This window comes from Petaurus breviceps, unplaced genomic scaffold (genome assembly GCF_028583685.1).
Source record: "Petaurus breviceps papuanus isolate PSGF00001 unplaced genomic scaffold, PetGlider_PUasm1.0 164, whole genome shotgun sequence".
Lineage (NCBI taxonomy): Eukaryota > Metazoa > Chordata > Mammalia > Diprotodontia > Petauridae > Petaurus > Petaurus breviceps.
In genome coordinates this window covers 4534567-4560742 of record NW_027185735.1, presented here as the reverse complement: position 1 = coordinate 4560742, position 26176 = coordinate 4534567, and the positions used below count along the sequence as shown (strand labels likewise).

General features: G+C 36.1%; 1 protein-coding gene across 1 annotated transcript in view; it reads right to left on the bottom strand.

The window, feature by feature from the left end:
• Positions 1-11633, bottom strand: part of PTGER2 (prostaglandin E receptor 2) — an 11644-nt gene extending 11 nt beyond the window's left edge. The window contains exons 1-2 of the mRNA XM_069082234.1: positions 10514-11633; positions 1-322 (exon numbers count right to left, since the gene is read on the bottom strand). The exon at positions 1-322 is cut by the window's left edge and continues 11 nt beyond it. Of these exons, the coding sequence (XP_068938335.1) occupies positions 131-322; positions 10514-11362 (1041 nt within the window). The 5' untranslated portion in view covers positions 11363-11633 and the 3' untranslated portion in view covers positions 1-130. The remainder of the gene's footprint in view (positions 323-10513) is intronic.
• Between the last annotated feature and the right edge of the window lie 14543 nt (positions 11634-26176).

The window sequence follows — 26176 nt, the reverse complement described above, 5'->3', positions numbered from 1 at the left end:
TTTCCTTTCTCCTTTCTTTTTCCTCCCCCTTTCCTTTTCTTCCTCCCTTCCCCCCATTTCTCCAAGGAATCATTTCAAAGTTGATTTACAGGTGCTGTGTGATATTGATAACCATTATGCACAAAGGTAACTATGTTGGTGGGGCATCATGTGCTTTCAATGAAATCTGACAGTATAGTACTGAACGCATCAGTCTCAGAACAGGAGGCCTAAGAATAACAAAAATCCAAGGATCAATTATTGAGTTAATTGATAAAAATCTAATTGCTTGTAGTTCCCAGTTTTTCTCCCCAGAGGAACGTTCAGTCAAGTATGCATAAATCTGTAAGGAGTAAAGGGAAAACAAAAGATGTTAATTTTGAACTAAAATTTGTTAGTTCATTAATATTTTCAATGGAAGAGGTTAGAGCATATTTTATTATTCCTTAGGAAATTCGGCCCAAAAGACCTAATACCTAGCTGTTGGAAGGGAGAAAAAAAATGTCTTTTTCTCCCTCTTGTCTTTCCCTTATCAAACTGTAGTGTTATTATGAGTTTCCCCTCAAGTGTTTGTAAAGGGATACCCATGCATACCATCAGTACTGTTCTGGATGATATTATAAGAGATGAATCAAACCTATATGTCCTAAAATGATTATTTGTATAGATGAGGAAACAGAGGCAAACAAGGTTAAATGACTTTCTCAGGATCATTTAGCTAGTAAGTATCTGAGGTCAGATTTGAACTGAAGAAGTTGACTCTTCATGACTTCAGGTCCGGTTCTCTATCCATTACACAACTTAGCTGCCCCTAAGAAGCCTTTAGAAATGTGTCTTTACTAAGTTAGTGCAATAATAATGATTGATAGAAACTATTCTTCCAGAAGGAGAGCTCAGAGGGAAAATATGGATCAAGCAGAGTGAGCACAAATGGCAAAGAGGCAAGTTCTAGCTCCCAATTATTGAAAGTCCTTTTCTCCCATTCACAGAATATTTGGTCACTTCCCCTAAGTGTAGTACATCTACATTTATCTGCCCTTAGCTCTCTATTCAGATCAGAGGATACTGGTAGGACACTGTTGAGAAGATGGGAAGTTCAAAAATCCTGTGGCCAGGGGGGGGGGGGGGGGGGGGGGGGGAAGGATATCTGTTCAGGATTAAAGCTAAGGCTTCACCACCCTTTTCTCTACAGAGATGTGTTAGAAAGTCACACTTCCTGGAAACCATTTCCTTCTCAACCAGCTTCATAATTTTTACAAGATCCTTGAGGCTTGAGCAAGTTTTCCAACTTGTCCAAACACAATTCTTATGCAATGTCATTCCTGTTCAAAGGCCTTTCAACAGTTAGTGTAATTTAGAAAGAAATAAAAGACTAAGGGAAAAGGGAGAGGGGAGAGGATAAGGGAGGAATTTTTAGAGGTGAGGGTGAGGGAATAGATTAAGGGGGGGGCATAGAAGGGTGTTTAGATTAACAGGAATGGGTGGATAAGGGAGGGATTCTTGGAGAGAGGATAGGTTAAGTAATAGGAGGGCAAGGAAGCTGGTAGAAGTAAAGTAGAGAAGTCAGGTGGAATAGGAAATAAGTGATACACAGAAACATAAAATAAAGATCAGGAGTAGAATTTATTAGGGGAAAAAAGCAGGGGTAGTAATCATGATCTCAGACAAAGTTAAGGCTAAAACAGATTTATCAAAAGATAATAGGGAAACTACACTATATGTCAGCCATATTAATTAAAATTGTTTTAGGCTATTTAAAATAACTACAAAGTATAAGGTCAGAATATTGCTGTGGTATAGGAAGTGATGAGTTGATGAACTTAGAAAAATGTGGAAAGACTCAATTTATGAAGGAAGAGGTTATCCAACCTCAGAGAAACAGAAAACAAGTAAGTGTAATGCAGTCTTAAGTAGATGCATATGAATATATCTACATATGAATATGATTATAGATATCTAATTATATGTCTGTGAAAGTGTATATATCTATATCTTTGTGTGTATATGTGTGTTTGTATGTGTATATGCATATATGTGTATACATATGTATATATATACATATATACACATACACACTTATACATACACATATACATGCTTCACTTAATTGTAGCTTTCTTGGGGGAGAGTTGAGGAGGAAAGGGGGGGAGAACAAAGTAAAAAGGGAAGAGCAGAGAACAATAGAAAACTTACAAGGAAGCAAAGAAAAAATGGACAATTCTGAACATAATGCATAGAATTTATTATATAGACTTTCTTGAAATGGAAATTTATTGCTATATATTTTTAATCCTCTCACATTCTACTGTGCACATGGCAATACTTTTATTTTCTTATTTTGTACTTAAATTTAAAATAAATTAAAATTTTAAAACCAGTTAGTGTAAGGCCTATGAGTAATTGAATAGTTGATTGAGGCATATTCTCAATTAATTAAGATATTATAGCTAAAATGGGACGGTAGAACAAGGATGCAAAGAATAAAGTTAAGAGGAAGAAAAAGGCAACAATAAAATTTTTTATGCTGATTAATTAGGACTAAATTCCAAAACTAAAAAAAAATACATGCTTATAAGACATTAAAAAAAAAACCACGCTCACTATTTTTGCTTAACTGTCTTTGATTTGACTGTTGTAGTGGGGGATGATGAATATGGAGAAGTGGATATTATAAAGTGTTGTTACTGTAAAATTGTATTAATAAAACAGAAAGAAAATAGAACATTACCACTCTAGGGCAAGGTTTCATAACCCTTTTCATGTCAAAGACCACTATAGCAGTCTGGGGAAGCCTAGGGTTCTGTGAACCCTTCCCAGGATAATGTCTTTTAAATGTATAAAATAAAATACATAAGATTAAAAAGTAAAGCAATAATATTGAAAAACTGATAATATTTTTTAAAGTTTATGGATACCATATTAAGAACCCTGTTCTAGAGTATAATCTTTTTCAATGTATCATTTGATTTGATTCATTCATGACAAACTACTGAAGAAAAGTAAAGCAAAAAGTGATATTAACCTAAACAGTTTTGTTTTAACTGTGGATTTATGGGAGATTTCTCCTTATGGATTTATGGGAGATTTCTGTCAACTTTTCAAAGAATGATTATTACCCATAATTCATAAAATAGTCTCAAAAATTGAAACAGAGAACATCCTAGCAGAATTATTTTATGGGACAGATATAGTCCTAAATCTTAAACCAGGGAAGATGAAAGCATAGATGGAGAAATATAGACCAATATCATTAAGTAATATCAATTACATTTTTAAAATAAAACATTGTGAGATTAAATTATTTATCCAAGAAATCTTTCATCATGACCAAGTTGGATTTATAAAGATGACATATAAGTGATATAAGGATGGTTCAACTCTAGGAAAACAATATAATCAATCATATTAAAACATAAACATCCCAAACCATATGATTATCTCAATAGATGTAGAAAAAGCTTTTGACAAAATAAAAGTTACTTATGCTAATAAAGAAGCCCCACAAAGTATAGGCAAGGAGGGATCTTTTTTTAATATCACAAAAAACAAAAGCAAGCATTATATCTAATGAGGATACAGTAGAAGCCTTCCCAATGAATATGAGAGTGAAGTAAGGATAACCACTCTCCCTGCTAATATTTGATATTGTTCTGGATATGCTAGCAACAGCAGTAAGAAAAGTGAAAGAAATTAATGGCATAAAGATAGGTGAAAAGGACATAAAACTATCTGTGTCTGCTGATGATATAATGATTTGGAAAATCCTAGAGAATTAGCAAAGATACTTTTCAACACAATAGCTTTAACAAAGTTTGTAAGCTTAAAAAAAAATACCAAAATTTAACCACATTTCCAAATAATTACAAAATGCATGAAGTATCTTAAGATCCATCTACCAAACCATGCACAAAACTTGCATAGATTCAATTACAAAATGTTCCTTAAAGAAATAAAGAGGGGCGGCCAGGTGGCGCAATGAGTAAGAATGCCGGCCCCAGAGTCAGGAGACCTGGGATCGATTTGGGCCTCAGATACTTGGCACCCACACAAAATAACTGGTCATGTAACCTTGAACAAGTTACTTAACCCCAATTGCTTAAAAAATAAAAAAATAAATAAAGAACAAATTAAATAACTGAAGGAACATTCCATGCTTATGGCTGGACCTTGTAAATATGATAAAGATTCATTTGGAAAAACAAAAGTCCTAAAATATCAAGATAAATGAAGAAAAGACATGAGGATGACAGAGGAATAGTACTTTCAAATATTTTAAAGCAGTAGTTATCACAACTATCTGATACTGGTTAAAAAATAGAGATTATATTAATGGAACAGGTTAGAAAAGTGAACCAGAAACAGTAGAACTTGATAGCATAGTGTTTGACAAGCTGGGAAACATAAATTACTTAGAAAAGAACTCCCTATTTAATAAAAACTGCTGGGAAAACTGAAAAGCAAATCAGAATAATTTATGCATAGATAAACACTATATTCTTTTTTTTTTTAGAAATACTATATTCTGTGATACATCCCATAATATATAACCTAACCTTAATATTAAAGATAATACTATTAAAAATTAGGAGATAACCAGATCATGTAACTCTCACAGCTATGTGTAGTATAGTGTCTTAGTGTAGTGTAGTATACAGCCTTAACCAAATAGAAGAAATTTCAAAAGAAAAAAAAATGAAAACTTTTTAAATGTGAAACTGAGAAGCTACTGTACAAAAAAAATTAATGTACTTAGGATAAAAAGTGAAATAGGAAAATGGGAAAAGAATCTTTATATCAAATTTCCCTCATCAGAGTTTGGTATCTAAAATACATAATCAATAAACAGAAGTATATGTAATTATATACATACATATATATATGTGTGTGTGTGTGTGTGTATGTTTATATGAAATGATCAACAGACATTCTCCAATAGGGAAGTGGTCAGAGGATATTAATAAATAGTTTTCAAAAGAATTTCAAAATATTTAACAACCACATGAAAGAATGCTCCAAGTCACTAATAATAAGAGAAAAGTGTATCATTAGAAATCTGAAGTTTCACTTTATACCTTGCAAATTGACAAAGATGACAAAAGACAGTAATAGTCAATGTTGGAGGGATTGTGGGAAGATAGAAATACTGGAACGTTGTTGGTGCAGTTGTGAATTAGTGCAACCATTTTGGGAAGCAATTAGAAGTTACGCAAATAAAGTGACTAAAATAATTAAGCAACTAGGTGGCACAGTGCATAGAGCACTAGTAGTCAGGAAGACCTGAGTTCAAATCCAGCCTCAGAAACTTCCTAGCTGTGTGACTTTGGATAAATCACTTAACCTCTGTTTGCCATTGGAGAAGGAAATGGCAAACCACTCCAGTATCTTTGCCAAGAAAATTCTATGGTCCATGGGGTCATGAAGAGTCAAACAGGACTGAAATAACTGAACAAGAAAAATAACTATACACTTTGACCTAGAGATTCCTTAACAACTGCCCCAGTTGCTCATTACATATAGCTCTAGAGAGATTCCCTTTACTGCCCTGCCACTCAGACCAGAAACCAAAATCCTAGATGATTTGACTATTTCATGCCTGTAACCTTTGTTTCTTTTTGTTGGGTAGCATTTCACTCTGCTCCCATTTTTAAATGATTTAGGTCCACAAATGCATTGGTATATAAGAATATAGGTACTGCTATCCTAGGTCACAGATACCCTTGCTATAGTCCCTCCAGTTCAATGTAGGTAAGTCTCAAACTTAACAATTCATTCATTCAAAAAACATTAAGGACCTACTAATAGTATGTTCTGGAGATACAAAGGCATTCAAGGAGCTTTCACTATACTGAGAATGCAAATTCTCAAGAAAACAACCAGATTATTGTGCAGTAGGAAAAGAGTTGAAACCAAATATCTGTTACAATATTGGGCAATGAAAAAATAGTTGAACATAATAAATGTCTGGTGCATGCTTCTACAATCCCAGCTACATCTAGCAACCAGCTTCTTTCAGGTACAGCCAGATAGGAATTGAAATGTAAATTATCAATATCTAATCAGCTAAGTGAACAGAAAGCAGAGGTTGCCAGTCAATTTTCATAATTTAGGGTCAACTCTGTGCCAAGCACTGGAAATAAAAAGAAAGGCAAAGGATGGTCTCTTCTCTAAAGGTCATGTGAAAAGGAGACAACATGAAAAAAAACCACACTAGATATAATATGCAGGATACAATGAAGGCAATTAGCAGAGAAAGAAACTAGAATTAAGAGTTTCCTCATAGGACATGAAGGAATCCAGGAGGCTTGTCAAGAAAGATGAGGCCACCTCCATTTCTGCAGGAAGTCATCTGTTTAAAGTTAGGTGTGCCTAAATATCATTTTTGACATTAATTAAGTGAACACTTTAAGGGAAGGCATAGTTAAATTCCTTGAAGTAAATCTCAAGGAAGTATCTCCTTCCCCCTAAGACCTAGTTTCTTTTAACAACTCAGGTTGCCATTGGAGAAGTAAATGGCAAATCACTCCAGTATCTTTGCCAAGAAAACCCCATGGTCCACGTGATTATGCAGGGTACGCTATGTACAGTCATAAATTTAATAACTCATTCTGGGAAGATATTGGAGTAGGTCAGAAATTTCCAAGTTCTCCAGATTTCCTCTACAAATAGACTGAAAATTTTCATGAAATAAATGCACAGCAGCAAAAATAAGGGGGTAAAGTGGTTGTCCTAGGAGGACAACTTTAAAGGAGTTTAGAAAAAGACTGAAGTTTGATCTGAGTGTAGTGAGAACTCCACACGGTGGAGAGTTAAGAAATGAGTGAGAGCAAAGGAAATAGAGGTACTCATTGTATATGGCCAGACTCCAGTGAATCAATGAACAATAGAAATTTCACTTCAACTTTCACATCATTCACAGCCTCAAGAAATTTCACCTTAGGAACTTTTACCTCACAGCAGACAGCTGAATGAAAGGATATTGAAGGACATCCTACTGTTTCCAGAAGCCATGTCTAGTGGTGTTGCCCAAATGTGATTCTTGGTTGTGGCTATGGGCAAGAAGGAGCTAAGAAGAGCCTCATGAGTGCAGGCAGGAAGCAAGAACATTTTGGGGACTGTATGGATAGGGCTTAGGGCAGGAAGAGAGGATTCCCTAGGGTTGAGCCAACAGACATAATTCAGAAAACAACCGTTAGAAGGATGAGAGACTAAGGGCAACATTACCCACAATCCAGAATTAAAACTTGATAATAATAATATTAAGCTGCTAAAAAATAAAGAAGAACAAATTAAAAATAAAAACGTATAAGAAAAGGAAAAAGAACCTGACCATTGTAGCTACTTTGGTGTAAAAGAAGATCTGGGTTACTATTCAAAGAAAGATACTGAGGTTAAAAAAACCCCAACACTTCTACCCTAAAGAGTAACACCAAGTGGTTGCCCAAAAAGAAATCTTGGAAGAACTTAGAAAAAAATCAAATAATATGGAATGAGAGAAAATTAGAAAAAAATAAAAGCCATTTAACAAAATTACAAAAAGAAAGTTAACCAATTGGAAAAAGAGATAGAAAATCATAAGGAACAAAATAAAAAGGAACTAAAAAAATCAGAGAATAAGTAAAAATTAAGAAAAAAATAAAAGCAATCCAAGAAAATTATGAAAAGAAGTTTAACCAATTAAAAAAGGAGATATAAAATCTTAAAAAAGAAAATAACTGGGATGGCTAGGTGGCTCAGTGACTACAGCACCAGCCCTGGAGTCAAGAGGACCTGAGTTCAAATCAGACCTCAGACACTTAACAGTTACCAGCCATGTGACCTTGGGCAAGTCACTTAACCCCAATTGCCCCTCCAAAAAAAAAAAAAGAAAATAACTCCTTGAAAACTAGAATTGGCAAGTAAAATTGAATGACACCAAGATATAATAAAAATTGAAAAAATTGTAAAGAATTTTAAACATCTCATTAGAATTGATCTGGTGAACAGTTTAAGGAGGGACAATATAAGAATTGTTGGACTACCTAAATGTTATGATAAAAAAAAGTCTAGATACAATATTACAAGAAATTACCAAGACAAATTGCTTTGAATTTCTAGAACAAGAAGGTAAAGTATAATTAAAAAGAATCCACTGATCACCACCTGAAAGAGATTCTAGGAAAAAAGCTTACAGGAAGAATGTCATAGCTAAGTTTCAAATTTTCCAGGTTAAGGAGAAAATATTGCAAGCAGCAAGAAAATAAACTGATTTGAATACTGCAGAAAAACAATCAGTATTTCACAAGACCTAGAAGCTTCTACTCTTAAACATTATCTCAGAACATTATATTCCAAAGAGCAAGTGAGCTGTGGTTTCATGCAACAAAAACTTATACTGCAAAGTTGAGTATAATGCTAAATGAAAGTAAAAATAGACATTTGATAAACTAAAAGACTTTCAGGTATTTGTAACAAAAAGACAATAACTCAATGGAAAATTTGATATAAAAGATTCAGAAGAAAAAAAGGTAAGTCATATATAAAAATATTATCAGTGTTTTTCAAACTGTTGTCATTATGGGTAGTTGAAAAGAAAGATTATGGCTGATAGTTGTATATGAAGAAGTGATTCTAAAAATCAAAATCAGGTAGGAAAAGGTAAAAAGAAGCAAATACCTTATAAAGTGGGGCATGAAAGAAAGAACTAATATATAAGAAATAGGTGGGGGTAGAGGGCTACTCTTATCTGCATTAAAGAATGAATAAAATGTACCTCTGAAGATATTTAGAAGTCTGAAATTCTAGAGAGGTGAGAAAACTAGGGAATCAGGTGGGGGATGGACTTTTTAAAGAGTATATTGAAATAAGATTAGGAGGATGGGAGAAGAAGGTAAGGGAGGGACTTTTAGAGGGGAGGATAAAATAAGGAATAAGAGTATAAGGAGAAAAGATAAGATTGACAGGGATGGGGTAAAAAGAGAGGCTGAGAAAGGCAATAGCAAGTAAATGTAAGAATAGAGGGAGATTCTGAAACAGTATTTAGAACTTTGTTAAATCTATAAGATTACAAGTCATTCCCCAATTGGTAAGTAGTCATAGGATATGAACAGGCAGTTTTCCAATGAAGAAACCAAAACAATTTGTAGTCATATGAAAAAAATGTTGTAAATCATTATTGATTAGAGAAATGCTAATTAAAATAACAGTGAGATATCATTTTTACTTATTAAATTAGCTAAAATAATAGAAGGGGACAATGACAAATGTTGGAGGGTATGTGAAAAAATTGGGACACTAACTCATCGTTGGTATAATGGTAAAATGATTAACCATTTTTGGAGAGCAATCTAGAATTATGTTCAAGGAGTTATTAAACTACCTATACCCTTTGAACCAGCAATACCACTACTAGGTCTATCTCCATAGATGATTAGGAAAAAAGGAAAATAACCTATATATTCTAAAATGATTATTTGTAGTGGCAAAGAATGAGAAATTGTAAGGATGCCCACCAATTGGGGAAAGATGTGGTATATGATTGGATGGAATACTACTGTGCTATAAGAATGATCAACTCAATGAATTTAGTAAACATGGAAAGACTTCCACAAAAAAATGAAGAGCAAAATGAGAACAAAGAAAACACTGTATACAGTAACAGCAATATTCTTTTAAGCTTTGAGTAAATAACTTATTTTGTCAATTATAATACCTAAACTATGAAGAAAAATGCTATCTGCATCCAAAAAAAGAACTAATAGAAATATGTATGGAATAGTTTTACACACACACACACACATACACATATATGTGTATATGTATGTACACCTATTTGTTTTTAATGGCAGCCTTCTCTAGGGCAGGGGGAAGAAGAGAATTTTAAAAAAGAGAAACAGCTTATATGAAAATGTCGGATATTTGAAATAGCAAGTTGTGCATAGTAGTTTTGCATTTTTTTGTACGATTGTCTTTCTTATCATACTATGTTATGGAAATTCTTGTTTTATTCCATAATTTAAAATAAAAAAAGAAAAAGAATAACAGCATAAATCAGTCACTGGCATTTTTATCCAACATAGAAAGGAAGAAAATAATTTATTTGACTAACTTTGTACTTTCTCAGTTGAGTAATTAAGTTGGTTGGTAGACTGTTAACTCTAAAAGGATTTATCACTGAAAGGGACCTTAGGAGCTATATAGACAAACTAATGGCAAAACTTAGGTCCAGGACCTAGCTTACCTGAATGACCCAAATCATTCAGCTAGCTGAGACCTGAGACTATAATGAATCTGTAGTCAAATCATTCTCAATGGTTGTTACCAATCTCCTAAAGAATCTACATTACCACCTTTCTCACTGAATGCAGCTAAAGCCTTACAGTCTTGGAGTGGTCAGAGGAAGAGCTTCAGAAAGGGAGCACTGAAAAAGGTGAGATGTAAGAGAGAGAAATAGGACACAGGAGTTGCAGAAAAATTTGGAAGTCTTTTTTGCAAGCTTAAAAAAAAAAAAAAAAACAGGTGCATGGGGAAAGTGTTTTAAGGAAAGGTGGAGACATACCGTAAAGGGTAATGAGCAGATCACAAACGTGATGGTCATAACAGCCAGAAGTATGAGATGGTCTGTCTCCTCCGACATGGACATTCTTTCCCTTTTCTTGAAGCTCCCGGGATTATTCTGGCCTCTGTCCAGGGAGGGCACCCTACCGCTGCACTTTCTTCGCTGGTGCATTCGGGCTAGATTAAGGATGACACTGACGTTACAGAGTAACACTGCAACAATGAGAAGCAGCAACAGCGTGACATATATCTGCAAATAAGAGGACTTCTCCTTCTTGATGAAACACCAAGTTCCAGGACAGTACTGCACATACTGCCTGTTGTCCAGCAATGGGAAGAAGCAAAAGAGTAGAGAAAAGACATAGATGCCTGGCAGGACCACCAGCCCCAGACGCCAGGTGATGCAACGCTCGTAGAAGTAGGGATGGCCGATGGAGAGGCAGCGTTCTAGAGCCATAGCAAAGAGCATCAGCATTGTAGCCAGGCTGAAGAAGGTCAGGGTGAAGGCAAAGTAGGTGCACAACCGGCCGCCCGACGCCAGTGCTACCAGAGTCTGATTCCGTGAGTATGATGCCAGCACCACTGGACTGATGAGGCAGGTCCCCAGGAGATCCGTGAACACCAACTCGGTCACTAGCAAGTGGAACAGGGAGATCCGGGTCCTACAGAAGCAGTTGGGGGAGTCCTGGTTACTCCGAGAGCGACCCCACCAGCGGCGTATCAGTAGTGCCAGGGCTAGGAGGTTGCCCAACACTCCAGCAGAAAACATTACAGCACTTATGGCTGGACTTTCACCAGGCGGCAGCCATAGTCGCATCTTGCAGTCCCAGGAGTCAGAGATATTGTTCATAATTGGAAACTCCCAGTTTCACTTCAGAGGGAGAAGGGATGGGAGGAATAGGAGAAGGAAGACGAGGATGAGGAGGAAAGAGTCAAAGGGGGAGGGGGAGGAAGAGTAAGGAGAGCAGAGACCATAGAAGGAACTAGGTCAGGGGACACGTTCTCCAGGCGCCCCAGGGCGCTCAGTTTCCTGGTTTAGAAAGTAAATTGTTTGCATTCCCCAGACTCCCCGGAATTGCAAACTCATTAACTACTCAAGAGTCTGTTGCAGCATTGCAGCCTCAGCATCCGGAGGAATGTGAGTACATCAACTACTTCCCTTCACTGAGCTAAGAGGCTTAATTTAATATTAAAGATATTAATCAATCAACAAACTTTAGTAAAAATTTTTATTAGAGGTTCACCATATGCTAGGCACAGTATTAGACACCAAAGATAATAATACTGAAATGAGACAGAGGGGGTCCTTAAAAAGATTATATTCTGTTAGGGAGATGCAACATGTAAATAGGAGATGGAAACAAAATAAACCACATATGTAACACAACTAGGGAATTAAGAAAGACTTCTTGAAGGAGCTAGACCTTGTGCTGATCCTTTAAAGCAGTCTGAGGTTATAAGAAGCAGAGATCAGGAGACTCCAGGAATGGGGGACAGAATATATAGAGACATAAAGGTGGGAAATAGAATATTTTATAAGGAGAACAGATGAGTAGACCAGATGAACTAGAGTGCCCTGAGAGGAAATGTAAAATTCAAACAGGAAAGATAGGCCAAGAAGAGTTATAAATGTCAGATAAATTTTTATTTTAACCTAAAGGAAATGGAAAGCAACTGAAGCTTCTTGAGAAGAGAATAAGACGTAATTTAAAGAAGCTTATATTGTAGTAAAGAGACACACATTTAGATAATCATCCCTTCATATCCAACTTACACCTATGCTTTCCATGTATACTCCTAACTTCCCTAATGATGAGAAAGTTTTTCAGTTACAAATATCATTTTACCATGTAAAAATGTAAACAGTTTAACCTTATTGAATTCTTAATGATTTATCTTTCCTGTTTTCCTTATTATGCTTCTCTTGAGTCATATTTTTTTGAAAGTCAATTTTTCTGTTCAGCTCTGTTCTTTTCATCAGGAATGCTTGAAAGTCCTCAATTTCATTGAATTTCCATTTTTCCCCTAAAGGATCATTCTTAGTTTTTATGGGTAGGTGATTCTTGATTGTAATCCTAGCTCTTTTGCCCTCTAGAATATCATATTCCACCTCTCCAGTCCTTTAATGTAAAAGCTGCTAAATCTTGTGTCATCCTGACTGTGGTTCCACAATATTTGAATTGTTTCTTTTTGGCTACTTGTAATATTTTCTCCATGACCTGGAAGCACTGGAATTTGGTTATAAAATTCCTGGGAGTTTTCATTTTGGGATCTCTTTAATGAGGTGATCAGTAGATTCTTTCAATTACTATTTTATCCTGTGGTTCTAGAATATCAGGGAAGTTTTCCAATAATTTCTTGAAAGATGGTAGGTATCTAGGGATCTTTTTTTTAATCATGGCTTTCAGGTAGTCCAGTAATTCCTAAATTATGTCTCCTGGATCTATTTTCTAGGTCAGTTATTTTTCCAATGAGATATTTCACATTTTCATCTATATTTTATCCTCTGCATTTTGTTTTTATTGTTTCTCAATGTCTCATAAAGTCAATAGCTTCCACTTGCCCAATTCTACTTTTTAAGGAATTATTTTCTTCAGTGAGCTTTTATACTTTGTTTTCCAGTTGGCCAATTTACTTTTTAAGTTCTTTTCTTCAGTGACTTTTGTGTATATCTTTTCCATTTGGCCAATTTTGTTTTTCAAAGCATTCTTCTCTTCGTTAGATTTTTGTCCCTATTTTACCATTTGGCTTATTATGTTCTTTAAGGTGTTGTTTTCTTCAGTATTGTGTGTGTGTGCCTCTTTTATGAAGCTGTTCATCCTTTTTTCATGACTTCACTGCATCACTCTCATTTCTCTTTCCAGTTTTTCCTCTACCTCTCTTACTTTATTTTTAAAATCCTTTTTGAGCTTTTCCATGGCCTGATGCAAATTTATATTTTTCTTTGATGCTTGAGATGTAGGATTTTTAACTTTGTTGTCTTCTTCTCAGTTTGTGTTTTGATCTTCCCTGTCACCACAGTAACTTTTTGTAGTCAGTATCTTTTCCTGATGTTTGCTCATTTCTAGAGTATTTCTTGACTTTTAATTCTATGCTAAAATGGGGTTCTGCTTCTGGAGTGGAAGGGGCAGTGTCCCAAGCTTCAGGCTTTTTGTGCAGTTGCTTTCAGAATTAATTCTGGGGACCTATAAGTTTCCAGTTCTTCTAAGATGGTATGATCTAGGGAGAGGTGTGTTTACTACTGTCCTGTACTGTGTACTGGTGTTGTAAGCAACCACTCCACTGTGGCATGCTTTGATGTTCTAGTACTCCTCCTTCCCCTGGGACTGCCACCCAGGATCAGGATTCAAATCCAAGCATGGGCAATGCAGCAGAGTCCTGTCCCCAGTGCCCCCAAAGAGACCCCGGTAATTCCTTTCTGACCAGTGTAATGGAAATGTACATTTTTAAGATCTTCCCTGCCCCTAGGCTTAAGTGCACCTGGAGCCTGTGGTGGGAGGCTTATTTTTCAAGAGATACTTTGTAATTGGGCAGTGGGTCAAGAAGGTTGTTCTGAGCCAGGAGAAGTCTTTATAAGCCCTGATGTGAGGCTTTGTTTTGGGGCTCACTTTGAAAAGTGTTGTGCGATTTGACCAGATGAGACTCTGGGAAGCTGGTGAGAGCCCCCCAGCTTTGAAAAACCCAGATGTTGATGTTTCCCTCTCTGGTAAGTGTGATTTGGTATGGATGTAATGGTTGGACAGTTTGGAAACCTGTCTGCTTGATCTGTTTCTCTGTCTTGATAATTCTGTCTGTATACTCTGAAGTTCGGGATGCTGACCTTTTTCCCCTGAACTAGGTAAATGATATATGTTTGACTGATTAAGGTAAGCTTGTTGACCCATTTTGAGTTACTTTCCTTTAGCAAAGCAGATCTAAGAACCTGTGTTGGCAGCCACCCTGGGGATGCTGGGGTGCTTGCCGCTACAACCAGCTGTCCAACTCTTTACCATCTATAGGCTGAGAGGTCTGGAAAACATCTATGCCACCACTAATCCAATTACTCCCTACGCGTGTTTCTGGTTTGTTAGGGCCTCATCTGCACTCAACTGTGTGCAACAGAGCTTTCCTACTGACCTTCTAAACTGTCTTGGGCTGGAAAATTGTTTCACTCTATCCTTTTGTGGATTCTGCCACTCTAGAATTTGTTTTGAGGAATTTTTATTTACTTTTCAGCTTTAAATTTAATTTTTTACTTTTTTACCCAATTACATGTGAAAATAATTTTAACATTCTTTTTTTCAAATTCTGAGTTCCAAATTCTCTCCCTTTCCCTGTTGAGAATTTGATATAGGTTATACCTGTGTTGTCATACAAAGCACATTTCCATTCTAATATTTTTTTCCTTGTCTTGGGAGCTTCAAAACTTAGCTATGATGCTCCTGTGAGTTTCCATTTTGAGATCTCTTTCAGGTGGCAAACAGTAGAATTTTTTCAATTTCTATTTTACCCTCTAGTTCTAAAACTTCAGAGCAGTTTTTCTTAATAGTTTCTTATAGTGTTTAGACTCTTTTTTTCATCGTAACTTTCAGGTAATCCAACAATTCTTATATTGTCTTTCCTTGATCTGTTTTCCATTTTATTCCATTTATTCCATTATTCCATGTTATTCCATTTCCAAACAATCCAAGTTGTTTTTCTAATTAGATATTTCACATTTCTTTTCTGTTTTTTCATTCTTTTGATTTTGGGGTCTTATGAAGTCATTAGCTTCTCCTTGCCCAATTCTAATTTTTAAGGAGTTACTTTCTTCCATAAATTTTTGGATCTCTTTTTTCAATTGGATGGCTTTCTTTTCATGATTTTCTTGCATAACTTATTTTTCTTTTATTTTTTACAGCTTCTCTTATTTGATTTTTAAAGCTCTTCCAAGAACCCTTTTTGTGCTTGTGATAATGTCTCAGGCTTTATATTTTTTGTGCTGTTGTTTTCTGAACTCTATGGTATTCCTCTCTGCCCCTGGGACATGACCACATCCTCCAGAAATGCTGTCACCACAAGCACTCTAACTGCTAGGGGGTTTGCCTAAAACATTCATGTATCTTTATAAACATCCCACTTCAGGATCTCATCAACTGAACATGCAATGTACCTACAATGCATTTCTATGGTAGTAAGTTCCAGTATTTCAAGGTGCAAGCACTTAAAGACACACTCAATTCATACAAATAAGGGATTTATTAAAAATACACAAATATAAAATCATATTGTCTGCAAAAACAGATAATTTTATCACCCCATTGCTCATTCTGATTCCTTCTTTCTTTTTCTTCTCTTATTGCTATTACTAGCATTTTTAATATAATACCAAATAATATTGCTGATAAGAGGCATCCTTGTTTCACTCCTGAACTTATTGGGAGCATTCAGTTTACATCTTGAAGACATTTAAAGTTACCAAGGCATTTGAACTTAAAGCAACATTTTATAAAAGAAGCTATCTCCTTTTCTCTGCAGTTCAGGTCACAGTCTCCCTAAATACTCATAAGCTCAAAAGGTGAAGTCTCAGTAGGCTGAATGCATTGTTGTGAAGCCTAGATACTGTTTAGTATGAGCTGTATTTACTTCAGCTTGTAGATTTGGCACCATCTGTTCAGTGCCACAAATACTATAGCTTGCTCTGTAACTCCCAACTTAATTTAAACGGTTCTGATAACTTGTTCCTTTGTCATAAATGTTCTTAAAGCCTGTGGAAATCCCCAGAATACTGCTAACAAAACCCTAGTGGCTGACAAGACACTCTCTTAGTCAATCATAGGAGTTCCTCAGCTTCTGAAGATGACCAATCATGAATTGCCCCATTCTATTTTAAGTGACTTCCCAAGCTCTAAAAAAAGCAATAGATCAATGAGCAGAGGGATCCTTCACTACCATAGAGTTCAAGGTCTTAGATCCAGTTGCTTAGGGACCACCTAATAAACTGATAACATTCAGAGCTCTGCCTCAGTTTCTTTTTATTGTGGATTGCATTTTTTACAGCCTACATACTTTAGCCAATGGCATTATTAAGAGGGCAGGTTATTTTGTTGAGGGCTCAGTTCCTCTCTTTACTCTTCCTGTTCTCTACTTAGCTAAAGCATTAATGGTGTTTACAGGATTTTTACTGAGCCAGTCTCTAACCAGAGAATAAAGAAACAGCAGGTCAGAGACAAAGTACCAGTAATCAAGTAGTGATTTAATCAATTTGTTTCATTATGAGGAGCAGATTTGCAAATTGGGAATTCTCCTCATCAGAATTGTACTTTGCTGTACTGAAGGCAGAGATTATATACATAAATCACAATGGCAAGGAAGTGGGGAAGGTGGATTACAATTATTTTCCAGAGCCTGAGTGGTTTCTTATGACAAGCCCACAATAGAGGTTGACAACACAACAGTTCTTAATTTCAAATTTTGGGGGTTGTGACTACCACAGCAAGACACAGAATCAGAGTTCTGTGACAGGAATAGGTTCTATAATCTTTGATTCACTTTACTTAAGGTACATAGGCACAAGAATGAAATGATTGTGAGAGTGTTGTCAATGATTGATCATTTCAAACTGCTTTTTAAATCTGACTCCCAAGCCAGAAGAGGCAATTCTTAGAAATCTAATCTATTAGTATATTCATTACACATATCATATCAATTAATATGAAAATCATAATTCCCTTCACAATGGAAATGTCTTTTATTTCATTGTCACCCACAAGTGTTCCACTCCCAAGATCAACTCTGAAATTTCTTCATCCAGACATAATCTTTTACCATTACATCATTCCATAAGCCTTGCTCCTCCTAAATCTATTTATGCTCACTAAGATCTCCATTCCTTCTATTCCAAAGGTTAACTTCTCTTGATTCCTTTTCATCTCTTCAAAGTCTCCATCCTTCAGACTACTAAATTATATTCTATATTAACCTCTACTCTTGAATTTCTTGCCCCCTTTATCTATAACCATTTACACATTGAAAACTCAGTGCTTTCTATTTCAACACTGTATTATTCCTACTATTTGCCTCCTCCACTCTTATAAATGTAGATGATCTACTATGGGTTCTCCCTGTGGCATAGCAGTCCTTTTTCTCCTCCGGGGTTGATTCTTTATTCCCTTCCACACAAAGGCCACACCTTTTTCTCTATCCTTAAAAATTCCACATCACCTTTCTCCCATTCTCACAGCTGAAGACTTCAACTCATATATACCTTCCTGAGGAAAAAGGCCATTCATTGTCTTTCCTTCTTTTCCCCTTCTTTTCATCTCTGGGTTCTTTGACATTGTCCCCCATTCTCTCTTTTACTTAAGTTTCTGATGAAGAAATGGCCCTTTTCCTTGCCAATTTCAAAACCTTCTACATGTATCCTTTATACTGTTAGGGAAATTCTCATCCTGAGTTCTTTGAAAGTCTATGTGTAATCTCATTTATCATCAGGATCACACGAGTGGAGATAAAATAAATTGAGTAGCCAAACTGAAAGGGAAAAAAATATTAATATGCCAAGAAAGACTGCTTGGGCTGATAATAACTTCAGCTTCTTAGGTTACAGGTTGGGCTTTTATAACCTTTCAAGCTCACTTATACTCAGTCAATTAGTGGCATTTTGAAACAGAAAGGAAATGTGGGCAGTAGTGTTTAGAATTGTGCAAGTCTTGAGAATAAAGCAGTTGCTAAACAAGCCAGTTTACTTTAAAAATCAGGTTTGTTTCAGAAAATGTCATCTCTGGTTAGCCTTATCAGAAATCTTGTGTTGATAGAAAATGTCTAAGGTAGTGGAGGCTTCTTCAAAGAGAATGTTTTGCTCATCCTGCCATTGCCAGTAAAGGCGAGTAAGCTATACACTGTGAATCACTATTTACCCAATGCCATAGCTGTGTTTCTTCAGTTTTCAAAAGTAACTTTATCTGGGGGGAAGATGCTTCCCCAAAATTCATAGTACTTATATTCATACTCTTCTTCCACAATACCATCCTTTCTAGTTTTTTCCAATATACTGCTCCTACTATCATTCTATTCTCTCATTCTCTCTCTCCCTCTCTCTCTCTCTGTCTCTGTCTCTCTGTCTCTCTCTTCATCTTCCTTCATGCTTAGGCTACCCCTTCCTTAAAAGATTCTCAAGATAGGGGGTGGCTGGGTGGCACAGTGAATAGAGCACCAGTCCTGGAGTCAGGAGAACCTGAGTTCAATTCTGGCCTCAGACACTTAACACAAAACTAGCCATGTGACCTTGGGCAAGTCCCAATTGCCCTGCCCTCCCCCTCCAAAAAGCAAAACAAACAAACAAACAACCTCTCCAGATATCATTCAATATCATTTTTCCCATTCAAGGCTAAAGTTCTTGAAAGAATTGTCATTAGTTATGGCCTTTACTTCTCTGTTCATTCTCTTCTAAATCCTCTACAATCTGGATTCTCACCTCATCACTCAGTCAAAATAACCCAGAAGCATGTACAATATATTGGTGGTCTTTAAAGGATAATGCAGTATGGAAAATGGGCATATGTCCTAATTGTCAATAAAACAATTTTTTTTTCAAACTATAAGGCCAGTGAGTTTGACCTCAAAATCATGGACAAATTCTAGAACATTTTATTAATGGGATGCCTTGTGAGAATTCAGAAGGGAAAGCAATGATCACTGGAATAAAAATATGTCCTGCTGGACAAACTTTATGTAGTGGTCAGGCACAGAAAGCCCTGAGAGGTCATTCATTCAGGCAGTCAATCAACAAGCATTTACCAAGTGCCTACTATATGTTAGTCATTGTCCTATATGCCAGAGAAACAAAGACACTGAAAACAGTCCTGAGCTTAAGGAGTTTACAATCTAGTTGGGGAGACAACATATACATTTTTTGAAAGAAATCTAGGTTAGGGCCTCATTGATCAATTAAGGCAAACTCAGGAAGAAAGACAAAGGAATTTATTAACACCAACATAGTATACATTGGCGTATGGGCCCCCATTTAATCTGTGTGCTGTTTTTAGACAGGAGTAAATTATTTCCACAGATGGCTAGGGGGAGTGAAATGGATAGAGCACCAGGCCTGAAGTCCTGAAGACCTGAGTTCAAATCCTGCCTTGGATACTTATAAGCTGTGTGACCCTGGGCAAGTCATATAACCCTGTTTGCCTCAGTTTTTTCATCTGTAAAATGACCTGGAGAGTATCTTTGCTAAGAAAACCCTAAACAGGGTCACAGAGGATTGGACATGATTGAAAATGGCTCAACAACAACCAATTTCTATATAACAAAAAGACAACCTAGATTGGTCCATGTGTCAAATGAGGAGATGGATTTATTGCTATGTCAATTCTTTAATCACCTTTTGGCATATTCTCAACATCTAATGTTTAAATTACAAACTTTTTAATATGCTATCCATCTATTGATGAGGGCCTTATCTAGAACACTGTAGAAAATATTCACCATATTTTTAACATGACAAAGTGTCAGAAAAGGATCACAGATGTTGGCTTCATTTGCAAAAACCAACCAAACAAACAAAAAAACAGCCTCTTTGTGAAAATGCCAGGTTAATTTTTTTTGTTAAGGTTTCTCACCCAATCATTTATTTTTAAATATCGCTGACAAGTAATTCTTTCACACATGCATATGCACACACACACGCACAAACACTATTTTAATATCAATATGTTATTCTTACAACTAGAAAAAGAAATAAAATGTGGGGGAAAACTCAAGTAGCTGGATGTACAAACTTTAAAATCCCACCTACAATTATTTACCTTTCAGTTCAGCAGTGAGTAGATGCTATACTGACATTTCAGCATAGATCATTGTAATAAATGCACATTTAAACCTATTGCACCAAAGAAGTCATGCTCTTCATCCATATAAACAAAAATATATAAATCAAAAGGTAAAAAGAAGCCTGTAAAACATCTCACAATTTCATTTTATATGCCCATAAATAAAGCTGGACCACAGAAAACAAAATATTTGGATAGTAAATTATGATAGAAGATTTAAAATGGAATAAATACTTTTATAAAGCTGTTTTCTTATTTTTCAAACCCCCCAAAACTTAAATTCAATATTATATATTCTATCTGAATTCTCTATTTTCAATGAAGACTCTATCTAGTAAGACTAATGTCTGGGGAACCTTTCTCGCTGCTGATGAAGATAATTCAACAAAATAACCGAGCTGCAACTGTTTGACCAGCTAAATAGTGATGAAAACTACTTCACAGTAACTCCAATTGCATGAAAATATTGAACAAATCTCAACAATTATCCAAACACAAAGTGAGTCTGACTTTCATTCTGAGAGAATGAATGTTCATTTTAACCAATTTCATCTGGAATGAAATGTTTTTTAAAGCTCCACAGATGGGAAGGAAGCAGAATCCTACTTTGAGGCTTCCCTCTACTACTTCCCTCCACATTTACTTAGGCACAGCATCTCTTACCAGAGAAAACTACAGTAAGCTAAGCCAAATGGAACAGAAATCTCTCCAAGGAAAATTGTTCTATTGTAAAGAGATTTTGACATGATGCAATTTTAGAAAAATAAGTACTTTTGTCACTGAGGTTTTTACCAGGTTAACACACTTAAAAAAGCAGAGTTAAACATAATAATCAATAACCAGCTAGAGATATTAAAACTGGTTTCCATATACATATCTATACATAGATTACCTATATTTAAACATATTGACATAGCACCATAGCAAATTCAAGTGATTTTAAAGATAACTAAAAACTTACAAATATGTATAATGCAGATTGTTATGAGGTCAAATTACTACTATGAATTACTTTTAATCTGAATTTGCATGTTGATACTGTTTAATCCTTTCTCAGTCTCATCACATAGGAAAAGTTTTAAATGTTTTGTTTAAAATTGCATTGCAGCACTCCTGGTCTTGCAGAATGCTTCAGCAAATTATGTATTTTAAGGTAGACAGGTGACATTTATTATATATACACGTATCCATCATTAAACCCTCACATGGTAAATCTGATTTGGATGGGGTATCAGGCTACAAGCTTAGATAAGTCAACAGTTTAGAAGTGAACTTATCTAGTTTATATAAAGAAGTTGATTTTAGATAATCTAAATTAATAATTTTGTGTTTAGTTTTTAATTGCCTAATTTATGGTCAAATGGATTGAATTAATTTATTTATCTATTCTTGTAGCTAAGAATGAAGTTGCATTAATGATTAATTCCTTCAATTTCATCCATATAAAATGTGAAATGGGAAGAAAAAATAAAGGTGTATAAAGGAGTCCAATTATACCTTCAAAAATGAATTCATGAACTCATCCACCAAAAAATACATGCTGAGAAAGATAGTTTCTTATAGGCCAGCATTGCCAATGACACTATGCAGGACCAAACATCCTGGAACCACAGGCTCCTCCTTGACCCCACATAAGTCTCTGTTATCACTGAAAGAGAAAGGTGAACTACACAAGCTCTCCAGGTTCTCTGAGGATGATGGCATTAATGGTACATTTTAAACTTGAATTTCCCCAGTTCACGACTGTGTGGGACAAAAGACCCTTGCTCAAAATAAATTAAATAAATCAGAGGTTTCTCCAGAGAAACAAAAAGATCTTTATTACTTCTCTTGAAAGAAGGGGAAGTCATCGTCACCAGAAGCAGTCTGGTGAGAGAGGCCCAAAATACAGAATGTAAACCTTGGTTATATACCTAAAAGACCACCCCCTTTCCCCCTCCCTGTCCTTTGTTCCCATTAGTCAGGAACTTAGGGTCACATTCTAAATCTAACCACAAAAATCCACTTATACAGCAAATAAAATGTCAGCCATATCAAAATAGATATGAAAGCAGAAGATACATGTCTAGCAGTATCAATATAGATATGAAAGCAGACAATATTTTATGAATCATGGGAGTTTTAGGACATGGTGACCTGTCCTGAGTTTTATAACAGGATTTCCAACTTTATATTTGTACAGGTCAGATGGTGGTCAGTGGAAACAAGTCTGGGACATCTGGGCCTGTGGTTTAATATGAAGGGTCTGTAACTTACTACAAATCTGACTTTCCCCTCCTACACATTAGTTTAACTTAGCAAAAACTTCAATTTATGACCAGGGAAGTAAGGCAAGAGTCCCAGACTGCCAGCCCAGGCTGCTAAGTCTTTGGTAACTTACTACAAATCTGTTTAGATTTTAGAATACTACCTGAGGGGGCGGCTAGGTGGTAAAGTGAATAGAGCACCTGGCCCTGGAGTCAGGAGGACCTGAGTTCAAATGCAGCCTCAGACACTTAACACAAAAACTAACCATGTGACCTTGGGCAAGTCACTTAACTCTAATTTCCCTCCAAAAAAGGCAAAACAAAACAAAACAAGAATACTACCTGAGAAATTTTCACCTGTCCCACTCAATACACAACAAAAATGAGGAGCAAGGAGGGAGGGATATATTGGTGTACCAGGCTTGCTTGGTAACTACGACTTAGATTACTTTAGTAAATGGTTCCATTCTCACTCTTACTTAGTCAGACTCCAAATCAATATTGTAATAAATGTTTGTGTGTTGGCAAATGGGGATACTATTCTGTAAAAAGCCAAAAATACCCACATTTTGGAGAAGAAAGTTTTAACAAAACCATATATTGACTGATAAGCTCAAGTAAAAACCAACTTCTATTGGTCAAGAACGACTAGAATTCATTCTGAGTCCTTTTTAACCTCTGTCTACACAAGCCAGGAGTCAAAATGTGTAGCTGGCAGAAATCATTCTAGATTAACATTTACCATAAGAGAATGCAGGCTGGGTATATATGCATACAAAGCAAAGCTAAGAACTAAGGCAATTATATGGGCAAATCAGGTAAAAATGTTGGCCTTGTTTGGCCTAAAATGTACAGAAATTGCTTAATTTCTCTACTTTTGTGTAACTGGGTACAGCCTTTAGGAGGTCTTAGCTAACAATGAAGCTTTTTTTTTGTTTTGTTTTGTTTTTTTAAAGCAATCTGTGAGTGTCTGAGCCTGGGATTTGGTCACTGGAGCCTGTGAGCTTACTCTCTGAGCCACCTGGCCGCCCCTAACAATGAAGCTTTTAACTACTCAATTTGGTAGTGACTACTCAAAACATTTATCAGTTAAATCAGGACCGTAAATATTTCCATTATATCTCTAGATTGCTAAAACATATGTGAAATGAAGGGGACAAAGGACAAGTGAACAAATTATGGTATCAACACATTATATAATTTTTCATAGAAATGATTAAAAGAAAAGTAGAATCATTCTGTAAACCACTGTTAAAACGACTAAAAACAATATATAACAGCTCTAAGTATGAAAAAATTTTCTATTGCACTGTCTTCATGACTTAGTGATATATTTTTAAAACAAAAGTTACCTCCTGAGTAAGAACAGATTTCTGCAAGCTCTAACTCTGTATGACCTGTGTCAACCTTAAAATAAGTTCAAGTACCATATAAGCACTTGTAAGTTTTCTTCTTAAGTGATCTGATGATATTTTATTCTATACAGTAAAATATAGTCATTATCCTCTTCTTGTTTTTCTTCTGATGGAGGCCTGGTACCAATTTTGTAAACAATATCTTGCATTGTCCTACGTGACCAATGTATTGCAGTGGATGACTCTGATGAATAACGATTCTACACGTGTCATTTTCTTCCAAATACTTTATCAGGCAACTTCTACAGAAGGTATGCAAACACTCCATTACAGTGGTAGCGTCAATTAGGTATCCGTTGCACAGGCGGCATGTGCTATGGGCATTTATGTCCCAAAGCTTAATCTTTCTGGTCAACATCTTCAGTGGCTCTTTCTAGTTGTTTTGTCTTTAAGTTTGTCTTCTCTGGGTTTTTATGCTACTGGCTTTACTCTGTGACGCGGGGTAGTCTGTCTTAGTTTGTATTCTGGCTCTTCACCCTTGTTCCTTTCCTTTGTAGCCTTGTTTATTTTCCATTTTCTAGCAGACAGACTGGAATCTCATGCTACATTTTGGAAACTTTAAAAACTAATCTTCATTTTACTTGTAGAAATACTGATGACAGTGTACCACTTCGCTGCAGCTTCACAAGCTGCCAATCACCTATTCGCGGGGGACGAGCCGGGAGGGGGAGAGGGGGAGGGGGCACCACTCTCAGGGCCCGCGAAAAGGAGGGGGGAAAATCCGTTGGAGTTTAAAACAAAGAAGCTGAAACACCCAAGCCACGTTCCGAGCTTGCGCACTAAGTCTGCTGGCATCCGGGGCTCTCCCCGCCCTTCGGCAAGCAGGGGCGAAGACTGAGCGGAGCAAACCGAGGGAAGGGCGGCCGCGAGGAGGGGGCGGGGGCGGCCCTGAGGGAGGGGAGGGGGCGGGGCGACTGCGAAAGGCAGGGCGGGGGAGATCGCGAGGGAGGGGGAGGCAACAATTCAGGTTAATTGACCCATATGGTTCTTTTAGTATTTAAATTTTCTAAAAAGTGAAATGGATTTAAAAATATTTGTGATATCTCCTTAACAAGGTTGTTTTGAGGATAAAATAGAAAATATTTTGCAAATTTAAAAAGTGAAAGATCATATAAGCATTAATATTACTCCTCTTCAGTTACCCTTTGCAAAATGCATATTTAACACTTGCTGGTTAATTGTACTTAATAATTAGTAAAAGAAAAACAGCCAAGATTTCTTCATTACTTGTGCAGCATCTCGTTTAAATTTTCTATTGGCATATTACATAGCACTGAGATACAATATTTAAGTTGTATTTCAAACTCCTATTTATTAAATATAGCTTGAAGTAATTTTATTTTTTAAAATGAATGTTGGCTTAAAATTATGTTGTTTTTTTTTTACATTAGTCTTGACACCTCAAAGAAATAGTTCTTCATTTTGACAGCTTCAGTGTCATGCAGCTTAATGTTCTCCAGGTTTCTTATGGACCTAACTCTTATAATATAATTGATTTCAGTCTTACAATATAAAGCAGAAATGACTGGGACATTGGACAATGGAGCTGAGTTAGACTAAAACAAAAATTTGATCCATATTATTACATGCTATTGAAGGTTAATATGCCATGACAGTAGTGATGGGGTGCTTGGAGTGTCTATGTTTATAACAATTTGTAAAACCAGTGTGTAAAATCACATTTCCCTCCCCTCCAGCCTCAGAGCATTAACTCTGCCCCTTCTGCCTGCCAGCACTCTGCCCAACAACAACTCATGAACTCTGCTTGGAACAATAACAATTCTACACCTATGAACTAAACCATCTATAAACATGGCCAGTTGAACCTATGAATCCTTCAATGAACTATCTATAGGTTAACTCCTTAGCCAATTGTACATATACTGAATCTCTGTTAGCCTTGGTTCCCAACATCCATTTTGTCAAACATGACACTGATGGGTGGTAGACTAGGCACCACTTCTCAGTCAGTCTTGACCAGTAGCTGACTTACTGACATTTCAAGCCTAAAATCACACCTCCAGATAGCCCCACCTTGGACTATTTCCCAGTGAATTATGGGCAATACGCCTTTGGAGTTGACATTAAAAGTGCAATTCCTTTAAGCACTGACCACTCCTTAACTCCTCCCTAATCCCACCCTTACTCATCTAGTTAGCATAATTGACATCTGTCTTGACTCCTTAAAACTATACCTGTGACTTCTTTAAGT